Source organism: Lissotriton vulgaris, chromosome 7 (genome assembly GCF_964263255.1).
Source record: "Lissotriton vulgaris chromosome 7, aLisVul1.2, whole genome shotgun sequence".
NCBI lineage: Eukaryota > Metazoa > Chordata > Amphibia > Caudata > Salamandridae > Lissotriton > Lissotriton vulgaris.
This window is the reverse complement of record NC_141695.1, coordinates 820837382-820861482: the sequence shown is the minus strand read 5'-3', so window position 1 is coordinate 820861482 and position 24101 is coordinate 820837382. Positions and strand designations below refer to the sequence as shown.

The following is a 24101-nucleotide window of genomic DNA, read 5'->3' as shown; positions in this document are numbered from 1 at the left end:
ATACATAGCATATATCTCTTGCCATACTGACCGAGCTTGCAGACTTCTTTATGAATAGCTTTAATGCAGACTTTGGCATAGATGAATTACTATTTAAGCTGAGCCCAAATAAGTCATTTGCATAAGCAAATGATCTAAGAAATCCTGATTGATCCTTTAGCTTGTCAAAGATTTACACTCTCAGGGACGCCCTAAGGGAGCCCTCATCTCCCCAAAGGGGAGCATTCCCCCACCTCAGGACCGCTGACAGAGCTAAAATAAAAGAGGAGACTAAACCAAATTCCAAGCGTGAAACACGTGGGGGGGGCAGAGAATTTAGATTACCAATGTGGCGGAAGAACCGGCCTTCAGCCTTGTCAAAGGCGAGCCAGTAATTATTATCCAATACTTCTGCAGCATAAGTTAATGAGGGCGAAATTTTAACCTTATATACTGACAGGACATGATTAAAATGACATCTCCCACAAATTTTATAAAATTTATTCAGAGCTCCAGCCTGGCAGCCAGGCTTACCAACACATAATTTAATATGTTCTGAGTCTCGCCCGTTTTTTGCAAAAACCATTCCCAGATACAAATGTGCAAGTAACATACCTTTAGTAACGTTGTATCTGGTAGAGACGATTATAGCTGCAGATTCCTTTACTTAGAATTATCCCCAGGCGTGAGAATGGACAAGGATAATTTTTTGCCACAGCATCTCTGCGCACCGGGGGGTGGTACCACGGGACTCCGCACTGACGTCGTCCGCGGACATGACGTCAGCGAAGCCACATAAGACCCACCCCAGCGCGCTGATGTCAGTTTTCTTCGGAGAACTTTTCCGCTCCATAATGCATCACAAACAAAACTGTGAGAGTATGGGATCAGTGTGCAAAAAGCAGTGAAACAGAAAAAGGGAGGAAATGAAAGGTGAGGAACAGCACCAGTTGGATAAGTGCCAGGCACTGTGGTACTGAAGCCATAGCAGGAAAGAGCAGAGCACAACTGTGAGAAGCAAAATTTGCAAAGCGAAGGCAACATCCTCCCTGGAGGCAGAAAAACATGTTAAAGACGTAATAGCAGACAACAGAAATCTGCAACCACAATCCACAACCGTGAAGGGCAACAAGATCGGAAGGATGAGTAACGGCAAAGCACCCCAAGACAACACCATCAAGGGGGGTCGCATCTCCTGGACGGAGCTAAAAGCTGAGGCACAACCAAGAGACCCCAACCCAGGGAACTGCAGAGGAGTCAGAACCCCAAGAAATTAAAAAGGAAGAAGAGTAAGAGTAGGGCCCCACATTGGAAAAAAACAGGGCACTGGGATGCAGAAGTACACATTAACCAACCGACCAAGTACCAGCAAGGAAGGGGTGGAACAATGAAACAGAACAAAGCACCCCACCAGGGAGGAAGTGAAGAAGACTCTCGTAGAAGACAAGCCACCCGGAGGGAGGCGAGTGCAGAAAACCAAGCTGAAGGTCCTCACAGAACGGAGAGGAAGGGCGGGTCATGAAGGAATCTACGGCTAGAATTGTCTCTACTAGATACACCGTCACCGAAGGTAAGTAACTTGTACATCTGATAGAGACTACTAGCCGCAGGTTCCTTAACGTAGAATAGATAGCCTAGACATACTCAGAGGGGAGGAGGGCCTGCGAGAGAACCTCCCCAGCTTGGAAGAAACACAGGGCCCCATGTGTCATGGGGACAGGACGGGCTGCCCAACCCCCACCAAGCCGAAGGAAGCAAGAACAAGGTGAAGGGAAGGCCAGGATACCTCAAGCCAAGGTACAAGGGACATTCGTCAGAAAACCCCGGAGTGATAGACAGTGCCAGAGGAGTACCAAAGAAGAAAGAACCATCCCAAACTTCAAGGAGAAGAGGAGGAACAGGAGGCAGAGCCCGCCGCAGGATAACACAGACATACCCAGCGACGGGGACAGCCGAACAGGCATAATCTCGAAGCAGCGGACAAGGCCGGAACAGCCCCACAGCCAAGAATCGCAGGCGTGAAAAGAAAGACACAGTCACGCATAGCTCCAGCAGAACAAGGGGCAGGAGCACAAGAACACACACCAGGGCCCACAGAGTCGGACTATAATGCCCAGGCGTGCGCAGCAGGCAGCTGGCAAACACCATGAAGCAGTGCGCCCTGAAGAAGCCAAGCGCAAGACGAAGGCAGAGACCCAAGAACAAGCCCCAGAGAAGGACCGTTCCAGAGACACAACCCAATTCACCCTGTCCGCAGCTTTTGACAAGGTCTCTCATGCCATCCTTCTCAACAGACTCCGCGAGCTGGGGATCTGTGACACCCCTCTAGCCTGGATCACTTCCTTTTTATCGGACCGTACACAACAGGTATGGTGCCGGCCTTTTTGGTCCAAAGACAAAAAACCACTGGGCTGTGGGGTACCCCAAGGATCTGCTCTCAGTCCCCTCTTTTTTAACATGTATATCGCACCCCTAGCAAAGGTGATTGAGACATCTGGGGTTAGAGTGATCTCATATGCTGATGATACTCAGCTCATCTTTTCCACAGAGACCACTCACCCCTTGGTTTTATAAATCTTAAAACCTGTCTCTCGAACATTGTTGCGTGGATGACTTTGAACACGCTAAAACTTATCACGGATAAAACAGAGGTCCTGTTTTTTAATCAAGCAAACCTCTTGTCACCCACCTCATGGTGGCCAGTAGAACTCAATCCACCACCCTCCCCGGTAGAGACAGCTCGCAATCTTGGAGTTCAATTCGACAATGAATTATCTTTCAAACCCCAAATCCAGAAAGTCACCTCTTCATGCTTTGGTGATTTACACATGCTAAAAAAGATTTCCCCCTTTCTCCCCGCAGAGGCTATGAAGACAGTGACCCACGCCTTGATATCTGCACATCTGGACTATGCGAACAGTCTATATCTCGGACTCCCTGCCTACTTACTACACAGGCTGCAGATGGTGCAGAATGCCACAGCTAGGCTGATCTGTAAAGTCCCTTACCGCCACTCCATTGCACCCCATCTTAGGAAGTTGCATTGGCTTCCAATCTCTGCTCGTGTCAGATTCAAGGCCCTCATACTAGTCTTGAGGGCCCTGAATGGCAAAGGCCCCTTATATCTGAGACAGCGACTAAAACTGGTTCACTCGTCCCTCAACCTCAGATCTAACCATCTCCGGCTCCTACTCCCCCCCAGATTCCGCCTTGCTAGGAGGGGTGGCAGAGCATTTGCAGTAGTTGTATCAAAAATATGGAACTCCCTACCCATCAGTCTCCGTCTTGTTGACACTGAATCTCAATTCAGGGGCAAACTAAAGACCTTTCTATTCTCGGGCTGCTAATTTCTCCCTCCTGTTCATTCGCAATCCTTAGCGCCGGGACACCCCCGTTGGGGGTAGCCGTGCGCTTAACAAATGTCAATAATAATAATAATAATAATAATAATTCACAAGAAGAAGTGCGACCAGCCAGAAGAGAAAGAGGAGAAATATGTAGGACAGATCTAAGGCGGTCAACCAGAACCCAGGAGAACACTAAAAGGCACTGAAACACAGAAAGGCACTGAAAACGTGGCTGTTCACAATCTAACTGGCTATCCCCATGCCCAGCTCACAGTATGTCTTCTCACAGCACCAGGACACCTTCGGGTATCAGTCTGCGATTTACAAATACAAATAAAATTAACAATAACATTAACTAGAAGTATCTTAGCCGCCCTGGAATACAAGGCAGAGGACAGAACCTGGAGCAGCGCAAGCTGCGCTAAGACAAAAGAGACCGCACCAGCGATATACAGTGAAGCTAGGAAAATCGAGGAACGCGAAAAGGTGTCCACACCCTCCCAGCACAGGACAGAGCTACACAATAGCTACAAGTACCCCACTTAGGGTATGACACATCCCAAACACAACATGGGAACACCTCTTAGGGAAAAAACCCAGCAGCAGAGGACAATAACATAAAGGACCTGCGGGTAGTACCACAGATGGCTTACCAATCAGCCAAAAAATACACAGATGGCCCAACTTGAAGACCTAAACAGTTTCCAAACAACCACACCACAAAAGCCAAAGGGCTGTACCAGCAGCCAACAACACAGAGGGGCCAACCTAAGGACCCGGTAAGCACTTCAAACCACACAGAACACACAGACGGGCCAACCGAACACTAGGCCCAAGAAAAAGGTGGAAGAAGCACATCCCATAAAGCACTTAAGGACCGACAAGCCAAAGCTTACAGAGGGGGAGGAGGACAGAGCCCCGCAAGGAGCCGTTGAATGGTGGAGTCGGCCTGGGTGTTAAACAAAAGAACCCAATCAAAGGGCAAGTCAACCAGATGTTCCCTAATATTCTCTGGATATGCAGCATCCCACAACCAAGCATGGTGGCGGAGAGCCATAGAACTTGCCATAGCGCGGCGGAGAGCATCAGAAACATCCAAGGCCGAACTAAGAATAAATGTGGCCAACTCCCGGACATCCAACACATGGTGCCGCAGATCAGCAGAGACACCTTCATGGGAGGAATGAGACAGCAGGGACTCTGCAGAATCCCATAGGCTGGAGGTAGCCCTGGCCAGGACACGAAGTGGGTTGAGCGCCCGCAAAGCAGCATTAGTGGAAGCGAAGATGTTACGTCCCCAGGAATCCAACCACCGGGCCTCCTGTGATGGAGGAAACAACACTGAAGGCAAGGAAGGAAACGCAGTCTGCAGGATAGGGCCCTGGGTAGAAGGGTGGAAAGAAAGGCAGACTGGATCATGCGGAGCAGGACGGTGGCGGTGGTGGAGCGGCTGAGGCACCAGATCTCCCGTGGCAGGATGCCCCCAGGCCCCCAGAAGAGAGTTGTGCAGTGAAGATTCAAATGGAAGCAGCAGCTCCATTCCACCTGAGCCCCAGTGGAGAACTTCCAACAAATGGTCCGTAGGGAATGGGGTGACTGGGTTGCCCATTTGCAAGATGCCAGCGGCCATGGAAATGGCCCAGACAAAGGCTACACCCGCCTCCGTAGGGCGTCGCAAGGGAGAAAGCAATTCCTTGGTGGGCGACGGCTGTAAACTAAGCCGCTCATCCCCGAGTCCAGCTGGAGGAAGAAACTGCCAGCCCCTGTAGGTTGAAAGATCCATGGACGAGTGAGAAGCCTGAGGGGCCTCCGGAGAAGGCGGAGAAGCATGCAGGGCAACCAACGGCGAGTTGCGGAAAGGAGGGTCCGGGGTTGTGGCTGCAGAGACGGCGAAGAGCCCTCCCTGGAAGATGCAGAGGAAAAAGCAACTACGCTGTGTCCAGTCTCCGGTGAAGAGGAGACAATGAGATTACAAACCTCCGGAGAGAAAGGGACCTTCGGAGACGAGTAGATAACCTGACGCCAGGACAGCGCTGTGGAGTCCGTCACAGGCACTGACGCAACTTCGTTGGGTGCCTAAGTGGCCCTCACGGCGCCGCATCGACCTCCACCACCACTTGCGTCCTAGGAGAATGGGGCGGGTCGGAGCCGGAACGGCGCCAAAAAGGCGTCGACCCAACCTCCGATGAGGCAACCGCCTGCATAGAGTGCAGAGAGTGACCCGGGAAGAAAGCCGTCAGCGCCGGTATGGCCTCTGGTAAGGCAGCTGCCTGCCCAGAGGACCGTGGGGAACTCGGGGACGAACCTCGAGTCCCGGCGACCTCCTGCGACATCACGGGGACCCCCGCAGGGATTTGCGGTGAGGCAGGGACACCGTGGGTTGAAGAGGGGAACCCCGAAGGGCCGCACCACAACGACACCACACCTCCAAAACCTGAAGCCGAACTCGTCGGTGCCACGGTCGAATCCCCAGTGACTCCGCGGAAGTCCCCGCAGATGGCAAGGGATCCGCGGACATCTCAGGAAAAGGAGGGGGGCCAAAGAATCCTGCAGAGCCATAGCGTAGACCTTCATTTGGGCTCTGGTTGCCCCAACGCCAGGAAACAGCAGATAGGGTGGTGACTAGCAAGGCTGCACGTCCCTAGGGGATCCCGCGCCCTCAGTAGAATGAGGACCAGGCCTCGGTGACAAGCTGTAAGACTTACTGGTGGGCAAGCAACGCCCATGGGGCCTCGGTGAAGGACGATGCCACAGTCGGAATATGCGGTTTCTGGGTCCTTCCGAGGTAGGGGATGGACGGGGTGATGAGACCGATCTGAACAAGCGGGCCGAAAGTAATTACATTTGTGCTCCCGCCGGGACTTTGGCTTCAGATGCTGACAAGCGTCGCAGTCCATAGAATCACGGTGCTCACCCAAACATCACATACAAATAGGGTGAGGGTCCGTCGCCGACATCTGACGCGTACAAGAAGTACATGTCTTGAAACCCCAAGGCATTCGCACACTGTTCCTCAACGCAAAGCGTTAAAAGAAGGCCTGAAAACAGGTCAAGGGACACAATCTGGATCCGCAATGCACGTGGAAAAGAAGGAAAACATACGTCAGAGCTCCGGGTTGGGGCTTATGTGGCCTCGCTGACGTCATGTCCGTGGACGACGTCAGGGCGGAGTTACGTGGTATGGCCCCCCGCGCGCAGAGATGCTGTGGCAAAACAAAATTCAGGTTCTATTCTCACGCCTGGGGGTATTTCTACGTTAAGGAATCTGCGGCTAGAAGTCTCTATCAGATATGAGTCGACCAATTCTAGTTCTTCATGCCCTAACAACCACTTATACCCTTTCTTTATTGTATGACCTTTCTTGCAGAAGATTAAGATTTTGCTTTTGGAAATATTAATTTTCAGAAAATGATCCTCAGCATGTTTAGTTAGGGCATCAAGTCGACTTTGCAAGTCAATAGAAGTTAAATCAAAAATTGCAACGTCGTCTGCATAAAGTAGGGAACCTATATACAATGGACCAATTCTAGAGGCATTCCCCCTCACTGAATTTAACGTGCCTGGAAGATCATATATATATATATATATATATATATATATATATATATATATATATATATATATATATATATTCGAACACAATCTGACCTCCTTCGTCAGAAAAACGGCAAGCACACTGGAATCCGGTATAAAGATTTTAATTCTGCAAACCCCCCTCACCCCAGACAGACGCGTTTTGCTGTGAAAAGCTTCGTCAGTGTCAGTTAGTGCTCTAATTACAAAGCCATTTTAAAGCCCGCCAGCCTCTCGTGCTCACATCAACATAAAAGACGGACAATACCTTCAAGGAATCATGGCGGCCATCTTAAGGTGTACCTATCTACACACATTTCTATTGCTTTTCAATGGCTAAGACCATAAAGTGCATAAAGTGCATGATAAAATTCCAAAACAATAACACAATAATAATTTCATATATGTACATACTTCATTCTGCCAAGCATGACATGAAAAATACATTCGTTCATAGTGGCTTGTTCCAACTTTTTCGTGAACATCATTTTCCTTTTTATTGGGGATGAATCCCCCTAGGTTAGCCACTAATGTTATTCCAACAGGCAGCCCTGCTTCAGCCCATTATCAGTCTCGATCCTGCAAAATAGACCTTGCTGGCCTCCCATCATCACCTGACACCAAGTGTCTGTATGTAATTCTATCAAGAGGCCCAGGAGATGGTGTGGCATGCCGAGATGATGAAGCTTTCTCCACAGAGTTTGACAATCCACTTTATCAAACGCTGTGGAGAAATCAATGAAAGCCGTATAAACTGGCATGCTTCATGAGAAATTATATTTCTTTACAATGGTCTGGACAGCCACAATGTTGTCCAGGGTTCCATGGTTCTTTCTAAAGCCTGCCTGTTCAGCTGGTAAGATGTTCTGATCATTGGGCCATTGCTGCAGGTGACAGAGTATGCTTTTTGCAAATAATTTGCCTGTAGCGTCCAACAACGCAATCTGTCTAAAACTAGTAGGTTGACTCTTTGGGCCCTTTTTATACAAAGGAACTATAATGCTCCCCGTCCAGGAGGAGGGGATATTAATAGTTCGGAAGCAGAAATCAAACAAAGGTGCTAAAAAGCTCCCAAAGCCGCTGTCTCCTTTTTAATTAACACGATCCGAATTCCATCCGGCCCTTGTGCACCGGAGGATCTACTATTCTTTATGTAATCCACTACTTCATCCCTAGATGGGAGACCATATTCCAGAAGAGAAGACTCCTCTATAGAGGGCGTCAAAAAAGGTACTGTATCATTAGTTTTATATAATAGTGAGATGTAGGCCACCCACTCACTTTCTGGGATTGAAATAGGCAGAGCCCTCTGTCCTGAATTGCAGTATTCTGCGATCAGGTGGTAGTATTTTTTTTAGTTTTTGGCTCTGGCGGCCTCCCTTAACCCGATCCATTTGGCATCAAACTCCCTTTTCGTTTCTCTAAATTTATAATGATTTCTAGCTCGCTTAAGGTGGTTGATTTCTTGTTGTTTACCAATGGAGAATTGTAAATGTTGTTTTCTGATTAGACGGCTAATTTCTTGATTTAACACTTTCAGCAGTGGTAAACCCTGGTTTGCAGCACGGGGCCAGTTGAGTCAGTACTTGCATTTTTTATCTCCTTCATTTGTGCTTCGAAAAACTGTAAAATGTTTAAGGAATTAGAACCCTGCCATTCTATGTAAACTTTCTTCACCATCACACCTACCTAGGTGGTCTCTTTTGGGGTCCAAAAGGAGGGACCATTAGCTTTATTAAAAACCACCGAGCCCTGGTCCAGGTTTCCTTGGTTCAATGTGGGTAAATTGAAGGCTATTGTCAAACCCAATACACTGTGGTCACTCCATATAGACAGAGAAACCACTAAATTTTCACAGGCCCCAAACATTTGGTAGGAGACAACCACGTAGTCCAATAGGCTTTCTGTATGACGGGAGTTGAAAGTAAAATCGGCTATTTTATCTAGCCGAACCCTACCATTTAAAATGACCATGTCCATGCTTGTGATACTATCAAGCCAGAGAAGACCCCGTTTGTCAGTTTTTATTTTATGAGGTAGCAGAGAATCTGGAATAGGCCAAATGTCCTCTTTGTCTGGATTGGCATACATCTCTAGTGCAGAATTCGACATTTTTTTTGCTTTCAAATCTCCCACTAATACAACCAAGTGGCATTCTTCCAGGCAGCTATCTCATGAATATATGAGGAACGTGTACTTAACAAATTAGAAAAGTTTCTCCCTGGAGGAATATATAGATTTGCCACAAGAAAGCAAATAAGGCTGCCTGATTCTCCCAGACATGACAGTTTAAAGCAGATACAAAGATTTGATGGATGGCAGAAAACTTTCTGATTTCAGTTTGTCGTGTTGTTGAGCATGATAGATACCCCCCGACTAGGGACTTACAAGGGTACGCCAGTGTCCAATCTTGGATGTACCCAAGTATATACTGTTACTAATTTTGGGAGGAAGCACAGTGACTGGGGTCCTTATCAGCGGTATCCTAGTCAGAAAACAGTTGAACACCAGCAAAAAGTGAGGGTAACCATGTAAGCAGATCCTACTTTCCTACAATCACTTATCCCACAAACCTCTTAAAACCTAGCTACATAGATATTTCATGTGAAAGGCCGAGCATGTTTGCAAACATGAAGAATATAATTAAAACCTCTAGTACAAAATTAAACACATAAAACACCTGTTAGTTATTTGTTGCAAACAGACATTTGAAACAGTGGAATAGAAGCCAGTAAAAAAAGAAGCTGCAACACATCGGAATGCATAGAAACATGCATAAAGATTCTAGCTTTTCTTCTATCATAGGAGTGCAAAAAAATGTTCTCTCTGCTATCTTTTTGATCCACCACTTACCTAATCACACTTTATAATACAACTAGGTACTGCGCAATATATTGCTTTTATCCATATACAGGTCACAACACTTTAACAGGTTTTCTGTAACTTATATTGTACAACTACTCAGCAAGCTACAACTTACAACAAAACTCAGCTTATTATTAATCATAGGCAAAACCTAATGCATTTACCAATGCTTGTTTGTGTCTCATACCTTCAGCTCCTCGAGATCAGGTCTCTCTTTCGCTACTACAGCAGCCAGCAGTTGATCCTCCAGTCCATCCCGGGTTACCAAGAAGTTAATCAGCGTGCATTGAGCCTGCATTTCTGGCTTGTAGTGAGGGTTGAAGAACTTAGTATGCAGAATTAGACGAAATTCTGGGTGGTACTCAACCTCTTTATCACCTATTTTAATATATCTAGAAAATTGACAAATACAAGTGGGAATTAATATCACCTTTACATAATAATAGAAAAACTGATAACCTGATTTTGGATTGGTCATCATACTGCAGCAACGACTAAACAAATGGTTACCTACTGGTGGGCCTTGTACAGCATCGTAGGAATCCTTATTTAATAATAATTCTTCACTCTGTGCATGGACCCCGAAACACTTCTTCCTAAATATTTTTCCATGTAATTATGCACACAGGGTGCTTTTGTCCATATATGCCCATATAATCAGCAGCATTTTTCAAAAGCCTATCCCAGACAAGGTTTTTTGAAATGTGGTGAGGAAAAAGTTCTACAGAGCATATTTCAAGACAGCATTGCATTTGACATGCAACAATGTTTACAAAAACTGTCTACCGTTGACAGAAAGCAGCAGCCTGCTGGACTTAAATTGTAAAGCTGTAAAATAGGCTCCTACCGGTTTAAGGCCCGACAGCTTCCTTCACACATGATGCTTTGCACTGGGAGTGGCCTCCCAGTACCCCCCCCCCCTCCCCGCTCCCCCCCCGGCATTTCGTTTTGGCGGAGTTAAGTAGAGGCAGAATATGTTAAAAATAGTGTTGTTTCTAATGGCCAAGATAACACAGTTGGGGAGGGCGAGTGAGTACTTTACGACAATGGACAATCCCATGATGCAGAATCAGGACCACAAGTAAATAACCATTTCTTCTGCATCATTAAATATACATTGACATTTGATTTGAATAGCACTCTAAGAGCCCATTTCCTGTGGCTATTGGGTGGAACAAACAGGAGTTTTGTTAAGATTTTAGGTCTAAGAATAAAATATAGATAAGTGAAGATGTCCTAAATTGGTCCCACTTATGCATCAACTTGTGTGTCGGAATCTTGGACATAGTGCTTTGTGAATGTATGCACTGATCTTAACGTGGCAGCTTTGCAAACATCTGCTAGTGGAACATTCCTGAGCCACGACGTGGGGGCTGCTTTCCTTCACTGGAATTGTAGCAACGTTTTCATGGGAGGGACTATACACAAAGTGGTGACTTGATGAAATTAATGCACCAATACACCTGGCAACAGATGGTTTAGATATGGCAAAACCCAGTTGCTTGTCAATAATTAACAAATAACTGGTTGGATTTTCAAGTAACTTTGTTTTGTTTAAGGAGAACTAAAGTACCCTTCTTACATCTACTGAACACAAAGAGTGTTCTGCTATAGTTGCAGGATAGATAATTTAATGGGATGCCTACTGTGAAACTCTGACACTACCCTGGACAGAAAGGAAGATGCATCCTCATTACCACCCTATTAGCATGAATGTCTGTGTGGTAGTTGTTTTTCCACCTATTAAACACACTATGACTTGAACTTAAGCTAACCTTAATCGTATTTACACTGTCCTCCATCTTTCACTGACGTCACAAAATATCACATGATGACTGTTGCTGTTTTTTTGAGACTTACTGAACTAAACAGAGTGTTCGCAGAGGGTTTTCCCTCACTGTATCTAACCAGGGACATTTCAACTGTCCCAGGCTATTGTTAAACAGTTTGGGTGTTCAAAAATACTGTGGGAATGTCTGCAAACCTAAAGTATTACTACCATGAGAGACACTTCAAATCTATCCTGTATTAAATGTTTCTTCTTGTTCGTTCCCTATTGGTGCATATCATGAGAACCATATACTCATGTAGACTTTATGAAAGTCTTTATCTAAAGTCCTATAAAAGGATATTTAGATTTCTATGTTCAGGACACCTTAGCCCACTTACTTCTAAGGAAGGCTAATCTATGCCAGGTTTGACTAGGAACTGTTGGGCGATCTCTGTACCTCTTCTCTATGTGCTTTGCTACTAAATTTACCTATGGCATGTTCTATGTAATTTGCCTATTAATTCTTTATATAAAGCTTTGAAACTTACGGGGCCATTGCATGGCTCAGGCGTGTTGGGTTGTTAGACTTGGCATCTTTTGGCGTGTTTCCCCTGAGTTTTTGCTTTCTGACCTCCCGGTTTTGACTCTGTTTTTGCTGGAGTAGTGCTTCTGCGAACTTTTCTCACTGCTGATCAGTGGTAAAGTGCAAGTGCTCCTGTGGTAAATTTTGTTATGGACTGGTGTTTCCATGATTGAATATTTGATTTACTTGTTAGTCCCTAGTAAAGTGCACTGAGTGTGCCAGGGCCTGTGAATCAAATTCTACTAGTGGGCCTGCAGCACTGATTGTGCCACCCATGTGGGTAGCTACTGAAAAGGTAACTCATTGCGGACTTTGCGTGCAATTTGTAACTGCCATGTCGACTTGGCCAGTGCACACACTTGCAAGTCCCTCACCTTCCCTTTTCTTTCATGTCAGCCACCCCTAAGGTAGGCCCAAGGTACCCCCGTGGACTGGGTGCAGTGTACACGAAAGGTAGGACATGCCCTGATGTGTGTGGCATGTCCTGATAGTGAATTACGGCCAATTTCGTTTTTCGCTATTGCAAGGCTACCTGTTCCCCGTAGGACAGAAGAACAAGTTACTTACCTTCTGTAACAAAATATCTGTAAGAAACATTAGTTAGTGATAGATCCCTTACCTTAGAAGTACCCCCAGACGTCAGAATGGATCTGGAAAGTTTTTGTCAGCAGTACCCCTGCGCGTCGGAAGGTGAAGTCATGCGGCTCTGCGTCCATCGTTGGCGTGGTCGCCGAGATGACGTTGTGGCAGGCTCTTAAATGCCACCCTTGCGCGCTGACGTCAGTTCTGTACACATCTTTCCACGCCAGGAACGGAGAGCCAAGCAAGATAATGACCACTGGTGCATTGAAACTAGATGACCTTAACCCTAGAAATCAGTACCCAGAACATGGGAGGATGGGTGTGGCGGTAAGGAATCTATCACTAACTAATGTTTCTTACAGATATATTGTTACCAAAGGTAAGTAACTTGTTCATCTGAAAGAAACACTTAGTGATAGATTCCATACCTTAGTCTAGATACCTCAGTAATACCAACCCAGTAGTGGGTCTGCGAACCAAGATCACACCAGAAAGTCCCGGAGAACAGAACGGCCAAAGAAGCTGTCTCTCCGGACTTGGCTGTCCAGGCAATAGTGCTTAGTAAAAGTGTGCTGCGAGGCCCACGTAGCTGCCTGACAGATGTCTTGTAAGGAGACAACATGTCCCAATGCTGTAGTGGCAGACGTCGCCCTGGTGGAATGGGCATGCAGCCCCACTGGAGGCTCCTTTTTAGCCAGAGAATAACAGGCTTTAATACACAAGATGACCCATTGGGAGATAGTTCGCTTGTGTACGTCCCGACCTTTCTTGGCGCCAACAAAGCCAACAAAGAGCTTGTCATCCACCCGGAACTGTTGGGTGCGGTTCAGGTAAGATGAGAGCTCACATTTTGGGTCCAGCCGGTGGAGCCTCTCTTCCTCTCTGGAAAGATGCGAAGGCGGAAAGAAGGTGGGCAAAGTGATAGTCTGCCCGATGCTAAAGGCAGTGACAACCTTTGGCAGAAAGGATGGAAGTGTTCTGAGCACAACCTTGTCCAGATGGACAGATAAAAAAGAAGGTTTACAAGAAAGAGCTTGGAGCTCACTCACTCTCCTGGCAGAGGTGATGGCAACCAGGAAAGCAGTCTTCAAAGTCAGCAGATGAAGAGGACAGTTGTGAAGCGGCTCAAAGGGAGCGCACGTTAAATAAGTAAGAACCAGGTTCAAGTCGACTGTGGCATTATGAAAGGAATAGGAGGTAAAAAATGAGTAATGCCTTTGAGGAATCTATTTACAACAGGGGACTTGAAAAGAGAAGACTGATCAGGCAGCCTGAGAAAGGCCGAGATAGCAGAAAGGTAGCCTTTGATAGTGCCCGGAGCAGAGCCCTGCTGGGCCAAAGAAAAAAGGAACTGAAGAACTTCTGAAACAGGGGCAGAAAGGGGATCCACAGCCTTTGGTGTGTACCATGCCATAAATGTATTCCACCTGCAAGCGTATACCAACTTACATTGCGCATTCTATTCGGTGGCGAATAGATCTAACCAAGGCTCTCTCCACTGTCGAAAGAGACCTTGCACCACGTCCGACTGAAGACACCATTCGTGATCCATCATGCACCTGCGGATGAGTTTGTCCGTCCTGGCGTTCCCTGAACCTGCCAGGTGTTGAACCCCCAGGGAAATGTCCTGCTGTTTCAGCCATGTCCAGAGGCGCAGGGCACCCTGACATATGGTCCACGATCCGACCCGACCTGTTTGTTGCAGTACCACATGGCTGTGGTGTTGTCTGTGAACACCTGCACTACCTTCCCCTTGACAAAGGGAAGGATTGCCTTCAGAGCAAGTCGGATCCCCCGAAGCTCCAGAAGGTTAATATGGAGCCTGGACTCTGCCAGAGACCAGAGGCCTCTGATCTCCGCCTCTCTCATGTAACCCCCCATCACAGGAGGGACGCGTCCGTCACTACTGTGTGCTCCAGTTGGGGAAGGGAGAGGGATCTGCCCTGGACCCAATGCCGGTTCATGAGTCAGCACGGCAGCCGCTGTGCAGTACCCTCCGAGATCTGGACGTAATCGGAGAGGTTCCCCTGATGCTGCACCCACTGGAACTTCAGGTCCCACTGCAGAGCCCACATATGCCATCTGGCATGAGTGAACAGCAGAATGCAGGAGGCCATGAGGCCCAGCAGCCACAGGGCCGCCACTGAGCCACTACTCGCACCGCGACCTGCGGGCACCGCATACCTCACCGTTGTACTTCGCACCGCAGCACCCGAATACTGTCTACGTCAGCACTCCTGACTTCAACCGAGAGTAGTTCGATCTGCAACACGTGTGACAACGAGAGGCCGACGACGCCCTGGCATTCCTAATAGGTACTGTTTGCGGGTCTTCCCGACACGGTAACTGGCTCGCTACGCCGCAGTCAGCCAGAACTGTTTGGATTTGTTTGCTCACGACGCCATGATAGCCCCGGATGGAGCTATCGACATCAAGGTACTGTTTTTCAAGCATATTTTGATAAACAAAGATTTTTAAATATGGTATTGTGGATTTTTATCGTTTTTGGTCTTGTCTTAAGTATATAAAAATATTGGATATTTTTCTAAACTGGTGTGGTGTCCTTTTGTAGTGCTTACACTGTATCACTGTTGGTTAGGTGCAAATGCTTTACACACTGACTCTAAGATAAGCCTGACTGCTCATGCCAAGCCACCAAGGGGCCGAGCAGGGGTTATTTTAGGAGTTGTTAACTCCCTTATTCTGACTAGAGTGATGGATTCTTCCCCATTTCGGCACATGCCCTAGCCTACCAAAAATCCAATTTCTAACAGGGGCACATGGGGAGATTAACCGGGAACTTCTGGACTTGAGGGCGGACCATCCGTAGACTGGATAATTTACAGGGCATAGACAATGCGGCCCAGGTGTCCTTACAGGACGCGCAGGCACGATATAACGATGCACTGGGCAGGCTGAGGTGTTACAACTATAAGGACTACCTAGATAAAGTAGAAAGGGAGGAAGGGAGGGTGGGTCGACTGTTAGCACGACGTAGTGCATGACCCAGATGCCATTAATGACCCTTTCCTAATGTATTATGAGTGGTTGTAACGGCCCGACTGGGGCCCCCTTGCCGGATATACGACACTTCCTAGTCCCTCTGCAGCTCCGTATGTTGGAGGCAGATGCACGAGCTGACCTGGGGGGCCTGATAACTGTGCAGGAAGTTAAGGCTGCCATAGCGGTGTTAGCAGCCTGTAAGATGACAAGGCCTGATGGCCCTCCCGCTGAGTTTAATCAGTGGTTCACTGATAAACTTACCCCACATCTTGTTGCGTTGTATGCAGAGGCATAGGAAGGGGGTTTGCCTGACTTCACCCAATCGGCACTTGTGATTCCGCTCTATAAGTCCAAGCAACCTTACACAGTTGTGAGAGATTATCTACCACTCCCCATGCTCAACCTAGAATTTAAGATCCTGAGCAAGGTGTTGGCGGGCAAAACGGGGTTATCCCCTCTCGTAGTACCTCTTATAATCTCCACAGGCTCTACTCCATACTCTACCGTGCGGATGCACCAGCTCTCCAGCAGGCGGCTGTTTTATCTGTCCATCTGGAGACTGCGTTTGACACAGTGAGCTGGGAGTACCTTTTTGAAGTAATGCACAGCATGGCCTGGGGCCTGATTGGGTGCGGTGGGTACGGCTTCTCTATGCCTCGCCCACAGTGAGAGTAAAGATTAAACAAATCATATCCAGATTGTATAAGATTTCCCTGGGGTCCTGGCAGGGGTGACCCCTTTCCCCAATCCTATTTGCCCTGGCCGTGGAACCACTGGCGGAACGGTTTCGGCTGGGTGGGAGACGGCTGGGACTGACCTTGGGCGGGTGACACCACCATGTCTCTCTATACGCAGATGACTTGTTGTTGTACCTTACGGAGGCAGTTGAGGGGGCCGCTGAGGCTCTACGAATCCTGGGCGACTTTACTCTCCTTTCGGGCCTTAAGTTCAATAAAACCAAGACCTATTAGTTTCCCATAGCTGGGCCTCTGGCCAGACCGGAAGCTGTGCCGACCGACACTCTCTGGGCACAGCGCACCTTTAAATACTTGGGGAATACATATTTTTCATGAACTAGATGATCTGGAGGATGGGAATCTGCGGTGTGCGTTGTGTTCCCTCCGCTCTTGTGTTCAGTTCTGGAGCACGCTGCAACTGCATCAGGAAGGGACGGATTTTGGTCCCATAAAGCTGGACATCATGGCCTGGATGACACTACCCAATGGTTATGCTACCCCGGCTGCTGTTCTTTTTCATGAATCTACCAGGTTATGATGCAGAGAAGCTGGTTTCGACCTCTACATGCACTCCTGCGGCACCTGGTTTGGGGTGATGGACGCTCAAGGGTGTCCTTTCCACAGTGCCCTATGTCGGAGGGAGGGCTTGCAGTGCCGAATTTTTTATTTTATATGTTGGACGCCCAATTACAATGGTTGGCACAATGGGTGGAGGGAGTGAACGAGAAGGGAACGTTCCTGAAGGACCCGACATCGAGTCGCGGGCTGGTAACGGCGAAGCTCCTACTACCAGCTACATCCACCTCTTACTGCTCCCTGCTGCAGCGCACGGCCTTCCATACAAGGAGACTATGTTTTAGTGGAAGGCAGCAACCTGCAAAGGACTCCCCTATGCTACCTCTGGTGGGGCTGCAAAACTGGGACCCTCAATTTATATTCACCTGTGCCCAGCTGGCCAGATGGTCGGAGGCCGGACTGGATAATGTTGGGGACTGCTACTTAGATAAGGCACTGATCCCTTTTGCGGAACTGGCAGCAGGTAGTGGGCTCCCTCGGGTCAGTTCCTGCATTACGAAGCGTTGACGCGCACATTTGCGTACTTATGGGGCTCTGGTAGGGAGCAACCTGATACGCACCATGTCCTCCATGCTTTATTTACTCTTGGCACCGCGGGACACATGGTAAAATGGCTTTATGCCACATTAGTGGAGGCTTCTACGGGCCTCCTACACAGACTGCGGTGCGTTGGGACAAGATTGGGGGCAGAGTCCTTACCGACTCTGAGTGACGTAAGGAATTGTGCTATTCGAGGAATTTCTCCCTGAACACCTGGCTGAAATATATCCAATTTAACTACACGCATATGACCTATATGACGTCACATCGGCTTAACGTGACATATGGAGGGGAGGAGCAACAGTGTCCCGGATGCGCCCACCCGGATGCTGACTTTGGCCAAATGACTTGGGATTGCCAATGGGTGCATCCTTACTGGCGGTGTTTGTCAAGACCAAAGCCGTGCTTGGTAGGGAATTGGCCCTAACAATTCAGACGTGCCTGCTGGGTCTCTACCCCGGGCCATCTAAGCGCAAAGTTGGTAATCGTTTGATAGATCTTATGCTAGGCCTTGCTCAGAGGAGGATAGCGATGGAGTGGAAATCCTCGAGGAGGCCACAGGTTGCAGCCTGTAACAGGGATGTTATTGCATGGGTGGGGGCAGAGGGCAGAGCACTAGGATGGGAGGAGGCCAGCGGAGTGAGAATGCGCCCGATTGCTGAGCAATGGAAAGAGGCAATGGCTGAATGGGAGAAACCAGAGGGATCTGGCAGTGAGGGGGGAGAGTCAGATCACAAACCACAAATAGGTGCCGCAGCACCCATGGTCTTCTGAGACACCAGGGGTTTGTTCTATGAGGAGGGGGCGCATGGGCTTGAGAAGTCCGGGAGTGTCTGGCGAGTTACAGGAGGGATACCAGTTGTGGAGGGGGCCTCTACCGGACCCGCTTGTGGGTTGTTTATGCTTTCAACCCCATTAGATGTCAGTGCTCCGACATATCCACACCAATCTTCTGCACAAGTTACTTGTTCTTTCTTTTTTTCCTTTTTTCTCCTTTTTCCCTTTTTCTGGGTTTGAACATTGTTAATGGCACGATGTGATCACATTTACAAATACGTATGCATACGATAGACCGATATTGGGCGACTCTCCACAGAACTGCCATGATTTACTTTTCTTGGTGGAACAAGTACCGACGAATGTAGACAGTGATGGATGATGTAACTTATTTTGTTTTTCCTTTATCCTTATTTTACTTAAAGTTTCGACTTATATAAAATGCCAATAAAAATATAGTTTAAGAAAAAAGTAAAGATTTGAACTTACACCTTTGTCTCAATGTTTTAGCATCTGCAACTAAGCTAATCTCAGAAGGAGTGACAACTCCAGCCGGGCAGCACCGAAGTCCGTATCGGGACTACTTCACTCTCAGTACTTATCGCTGTTGGCTTGCCCTGTAGGAAACTGGCTCTGTATATGATATCACTAGGTGGTAAATCATACACAGAGTCCAGGGGCTCCCCAAAAGTGTACAGGGCTCAATGCAAAACCCAAAGTGCTCTATTGGGCGAGCAGCCTTAGGACTAACACAGAGGAGTGTAAGACATTTATTGTACACACATGATCAATATAAGACACATGACTCAAGAAGGAGATCCAGACCAATTTTATAAAATTATACTTTGTTTGTACTTTATTTTAAGACCCAGGCCTTCTTAATAAGGTAAGTACGTTTTTGATTAGAAATACTTTTCACTTTCAAAACTCAACACTTAGAAACTTTTTTACACTGTCCGATGTTAGTCTACGGGGAAATAATATTGTGGTTAATCAGGTGAGTATTTAACTTAAAATTTCAGTCTTCAGAGTCAAAAGTCTGCAAGGGCCAGTGGTCAGGTAGGTACCAAAACTGCACCACCAGCGGCACAGGGGCTGCTGGTGTCAAAATTGGAGTTTGTCCCAATGCGTCCCAATGAAAAAAGGTGGTGCAGTGAACCAAACTGCTTGCAAGTAAGTAAATCGGTTGCAGGGGCCAAGCTTTTGGGGGTAAATACAGGGGGGGCACAAAGCAGTACCAAACATCCATCACCAGTGGCACAGGGGCGGCTGGGTATTGGGTGCAAATTCGACGTTGGGCTCCCAATACTTTTCAATGAGGATTTTCCTCACTGCCAAGAGGCTGTAGGGGTGGCACCGGAGGTTGCAGGAGGAAGACCAACGACAGCAGAGGTAAGTTGGAATGTAGGGGGTCATAGGGGCACCGTTGATTCAGTTCAACAAGGCCCAATGGCTTCAGATGCAGGTGTGCCTTTGGACGTCTGGATCATCTTACCGTAGCCAGTCGCAGTCGGGGAGCATCTGGATTCACACTGCAGGCACCGACGTGGAAGGCAAGAGAGGTTAGCCAACACTTAACACGAGGTCAAGATTGCCGGGGATATTTCACAGCACATCTGGTGCAGAGTGGACTGTGGTAGCGGATCCGACGGGATCCGGATTCTTTGGAGTCAGTTTCTTCTGGACAGGTCAAGTCCGCTGTCCTCTGGAGATCAAAGGCAACAGTCCTCCCAGGGGTTTGGAGGTTGTGCTGCAACACAGTTCGGAGGTTTTGTCGAAGCAGGAGACAGGCTGGTAGGGCTGGTACCAAGGCAGTTTTCGTCTTCTGGCTTCTACTGCAGGGTGTCTTCTTGCTTCTTAGGTCATCGCAGATCTGGGGTCCAGCTCTGCGGGAGTCACCTAAATACTAAGTTTAGGAGGCATTTTAGAGGATTAGCAGGTAGGGTAATTGGGAAATCACCTGGGGTAACTACACCCTCTATTATGCCACCCTCCTGTGGGAGGGGGCATAGGCCTAGCCCTGACTGGAGGGGTCCCCCATAATTAAGATGGTGGGGACTGGAAAGTGTGCTTCACCTCGTTTACCCCCACCTTATGGGTGGGGTTGGCAGAGGTGTCAACCCTCCTATCTTTTTTAATTTTCCCATTGGTTTTCCCGCCCAAAACGAGGGTGTAAACCAGGGTCTGCCATCTGCATATAGCAGCAGAGGCTGGGGGTCAAATTACAAAGGTGGCAGGCCCTTGAAGCTTCCCTCTTCGAGTACAGCCCATCCTGGGGGAGGAGGCATGACACCTCTGCTCGGGATGTACATTATTCTGGTTCCAAAGAGCAGGGGCTCTCCACCCAGGATCCAGAAACTGGTCTGGTGGTGGTAGGCTGCCTACAGCCGGTCAGAGACCACACCAGAGCTAGTAGGGATTCAGGGAGCTCCTCTGACGTGCGCGCTGGGTACATGGTGCAATAGATCCCACACTGGCATCAGTGTGGATTTATTGATAGGAGTAGTTTGGTACCAAACACTCCTATATTCAGTAAAGCCATCATGGTACCTGCTCTTAGTCTCCTGAAATTGGTGAGTTCCTTGGACCTTGCTGGTCCCAACGTTACACCTTTTTCATTTTCCCACATCTGTAGCTGCTACCAAGGCTTGTTGCTGCTCCCACCAGAAACAGACACCCTGGTTCTTGACTTCTGAAGTGGGATAGCTCGTAAACCGCTCCTGGTATTCCACAGCATCGCCTGGTCCTCATAGCTGCAGTGACAAGGTCACCGTCATCACTTCTGCATCTTCCGTCATCGGTTGTCATTGGTCTTCCATGGCTCCTGGTGACTTCCAAGTGGCATAGACTCTGTCCTCTCTGCTTGCAGGTTCTTCTCTTCAAGAATCCATCATTTTATTCCAACAGACTCTTTCACATTCTTTGCCAACTGTATATTTTCCGAAGTCCTCCACTGTGGTATACGGCGGTTTCCGACGTTATTTCGTACATATGCATCCAGCTTTCCTGGTGTAGGTATCCTGGTTCCTGGGGTATCCATGGGTGGGGTGACTCTCCAACCTTCTGTCTTCCACAGGGCTTCTTCAAGTTCCACTGGGAAGGGTCCATCTTAAAAACTGCAACTGAGACTTTTCCATTGACTTGCATTGAGTACGTGGCTGTGTTTCCACCCCATGGGGTTCCTGGGTACTTACCTCAGGTGGTTCCTTGTGTCCCCAGCTGTTCTGAGTCTTCTGGTCCAAGTCCCGACTTCGGTCACAGTTTGCATTCCACTTCTTTAGCCTATGATTTGGTCTCCCCGTGGAGACCACTGTGTGTTTGTGCTTACTTACCACTTACCTGTTTACATTCAAAATATCGTGTGTATTGTGTTGATATCTCCGGGTAGCAGATATACCAATGTGTTAGGGAGTGTGTGTATAATAAATATACTTATTTGTATAACTACACTGTGTGGTTCTTTTTCGTTTAACCTACACTGTATGATTAGTTCTGGTAAACCATGCTTGTGCGGAAGAGTCAAAGAAGTGAGCTTTTTCCTCAAAAATTACCTTTAGCTTCGCTGTGAATAATAAGATGTAATGCAGGGCCATTTCTCCAAGCTTTTGTTTCATCTGTTCGAAGGGACCACATTGTCGCTGCACTATTTGGGTGTAGCCTGGGAAGATCAGAATGGTAGACTCCTCGTGTTTATGATATTTTGTTCCTCCCGCCATTCTTAGCACCAGGGCGGTGCGTCCATTAGGGCGCTGGGGCACTGACCCACAAACTGCCTGCGCCCACAACTCCTTCGGTGGCTGTGACTTTAGTAAACTGGCAATGCATGTCAGTCAGCATGACGCTGGACCGGCAACCCCCTTCAGAATCTGAAGGGGGTGGGCGGTCTGGCGTCATGCTGACTCACCTAACTGACATGCATTGTCAGGCCAGAGGGTGGCGCGAAGCACACTGCAGGCAGCAGCACAAGCGCATGCTGGGTTTAGGTTAAGAAGTTTTCCGACCAGCCCAGCCATGGGCACTAGTGTTGAGTCACGCTGTTTTTTCCCCTCTTTCCCTGAACTTGTATCTGCACAGCGCCCAGAGGAGAATTCGAAAGCAACCGTTCCCGGGCTGTTGAGACCCCCCACCGCCAGCCTCCCGCCGCCCTGCTGTTTCCTACCTTCTGACAGCGGGCCGCTGAGTGGAGTGAGGCGAGGGGCTGCCTACAACTCCCGGCAGCCCTCGAGGTCTCCAGCCCCACCGTCACAACTCGGCGCCAGGAGGCGCATAAAGGTGCTCATTGTTGCAGCGAGTGGTGTCACGCTGTTATTTCCCCGCTTTCCCTGAACTTGTATCTGCACAGCGCCCAGAGGAGAATTCGAAAGCAACCGTTCCCGGGCTGTTGAGACCCCCCACCGCCAGCCTCCCGCCGCCCTGCTGTTTCCTACCTTCTGACAGCGGGGCCGCCAAGTGGAGTGAGGTGAGGGGCTGCCTACAATTTCCTCTACGAATCCTGGGCGACTTTACTCTCCTTTCGGGCCTTAAGTTCAATAAAACCAAGACCTATTAGTTTCCCATAGCTGGGCCTCTGGCCAGACCGGAAGCTGTGCCGACCGACACTCTCTGGGCACAGCGCACCTTTAAATACTTGGGGAATACATATTTTTCATGAACTAGATGATCTGGAGGATGGGAATCTGCGGTGTGCGTTGTGTTCCCTCCGCTCTTGTGTTCAGTTCTGGAGCACGCTGCAACTGCATCAGGAAGGGACGGATTTTGGTCCCATAAAGCTGGACATCATGGCCTGGATGACACTACCCAATGGTTATGCTACCCCGGCTGCTGTTCTTTTTCATGAATCTACCAGGTTATGATGCAGAGAAGCTGGTTTCGACCTCTACATGCACTCCTGCGGCACCTGGTTTGGGGTGATGGACGCTCAAGGGTGTCCTTTCCACAGTGCCCTATGTCGGAGGGAGGGCTTGCAGTGCCGAATTTTTTATTTTATATGTTGGACGCCCAATTACAATGGTTGGCACAATGGGTGGAGGGAGTGAACGAGAAGGGAACGTTCCTGAAGGACCCGACATCGAGTCGCGGGCTGGTAACGGCGAAGCTCCTACTACCAGCTACATCCACCTCTTACTGCTCCCTGCTGCAGCGCACGGCCTTCCATACAAGGAGACTATGTTTTAGTGGAAGGCAGCAACCTGCAAAGGACTCCCCTATGCTACCTCTGGTGGGGCTGCAAAACTGGGACCCTCAATTTATATTCACCTGTGCCCAGCTGGCCAGATGGTCGGAGGCCGGACTGGATAATGTTGGGGACTGCTACTTAGATAAGGCACTGATCCCTTTTGCGGAACTGGCAGCAGGTAGTGGGCTCCCTCGGGTCAGTTCCTGCATTACGAAGCGTTGACGCGCACATTTGCGTACTTATGGGGCTCTGGTAGGGAGCAACCTGATACCCACCATGTCCTCCATGCTTTATTTACTCTTGGCACCGCGGGACACATGGTAAAATGGCTTTATGCCACATTAGTGGAGGCTTCTACGGGCCTCCTACACAGACTGCGGTGCGTTGGGACAAGATTGGGGGCAGAGTCCTTACCGACTCTGAGTGACGTAAGGAATTGTGCTATTCGAGGAATTTCTCCCTGAACACCTGGCTGAAATATATCCAATTTAACTACACGCATATGACCTATATGACGTCACATCGGCTTAACGTGACATATGGAGGGGAGGAGCAACAGTGTCCCGGATGCGCCCACCCGGATGCTGACTTT

The 24101-nt window shown here is 48.5% G+C and overlaps 1 protein-coding gene across 1 annotated transcript in view; it reads right to left on the bottom strand.

The window, feature by feature from the left end:
* DNAH17 (dynein axonemal heavy chain 17) overlaps positions 1-24101 on the bottom strand; it is a 15539113-nt gene that overhangs the window by 2770343 nt on the left and 12744669 nt on the right. Inside the window, exon 67 of the mRNA XM_086931082.1 lies at positions 9952-10156. Within this exon, the coding sequence (XP_086787208.1) occupies positions 9952-10156 (205 nt within the window). The remainder of the gene's footprint in view (positions 1-9951; positions 10157-24101) is intronic.